Consider the following 911-nt stretch of genomic DNA (forward strand, 5'->3'; position numbering starts at 1 on the left):
GTAACACTGTCCAAGATATTACTGTGTTACATTACTGTGACGCTATTATGACTTAATCACCACACATGCTATGATATACTGTACGTAAGCAAAGTCAAATCTGCCTTTATCTTTATTTAGTGAAGTGCATTTTTTTTAGAAGCCTGGGAAGGGAGACATTGTTCCTGTCACAGTGTGTGCAGTGATCAGTCAAATAGAACAGCAAAGTGGTTTTGCTGTTGTATATTATTTAAGCACGGTGGAATGCACCTTTCAACCAATCAGACTGTGCCAATCAGAGTGGTGGGATCTAACTGATGTATAACGGTGATGTGTGATCAGAGTGGTCAGATCTAACTGATGTATAACTGTGATGTGTGCACAGTTAACCAGGCTCTGCCTGCTGTAGTGGATCCTGTTGCTGACTTTGATCCCTCACTCTAATTCAGGTGGACCAGTTTATCAAGCACCTCTCATGTCATCTTCTGAAGCTTCAAGGAAGTTCTCATCTAATGAGTGACTCTGGGAACAATGGGAAAACCAAAGAGGTAAAGAATAATGTACCTCAGTACCAGTTATAGTTTAAATAATATGCATTGCAAGAAAAGTGACATCACCATGTTTTTGTGTGTGTGTGTTTACTGAATGTTTTTGTGCCAGTGAAAAGAGTCATTTGCTTTTCTTCTTCTTAGGAAAACCTGAAATTGAAAAAAGAAAATGAGAGGTTGAGAAGGGAGCGTTCTCAACATAAGAAGAATCTTTCGGAGGCTCTCAAAGCACTGCAAATAGCGAACAGGACAAAACTGGACTCGTTGTTAAGGCACATTAATTGGACATTCGGTGTCCAATGCCAACCTTTGGCCCATGGATGGATAGAAAACAAAAACAAATCTTAATTAGTAAAACCATGTCATTGCAAAATAATGTTTGTT

General features: G+C 39.1%; 1 protein-coding gene across 1 annotated transcript in view; it reads right to left on the reverse strand.

Moving 5' to 3' along the window:
• Nucleotides 1–441: 441 nt before the first annotated feature.
• drc3 (dynein regulatory complex subunit 3) overlaps nt 442–911 on the reverse strand; it is a gene marked incomplete at both ends in the record, with an annotated part of 29208 nt that continues 28738 nt past the window's right edge. The window contains one exon of the mRNA XM_080534408.1: nt 442–501. Within this exon, the coding sequence (XP_080390534.1) occupies nt 442–501 (60 nt within the window). The remainder of the gene's footprint in view (nt 502–911) is intronic.

This window comes from Nansenia antarctica (genome assembly GCF_963989245.1).
Source record: "Nansenia antarctica genome assembly, chromosome: 6".
NCBI classification, from domain to species: Eukaryota; Metazoa; Chordata; class Actinopteri; order Argentiniformes; family Microstomatidae; genus Nansenia; species Nansenia antarctica.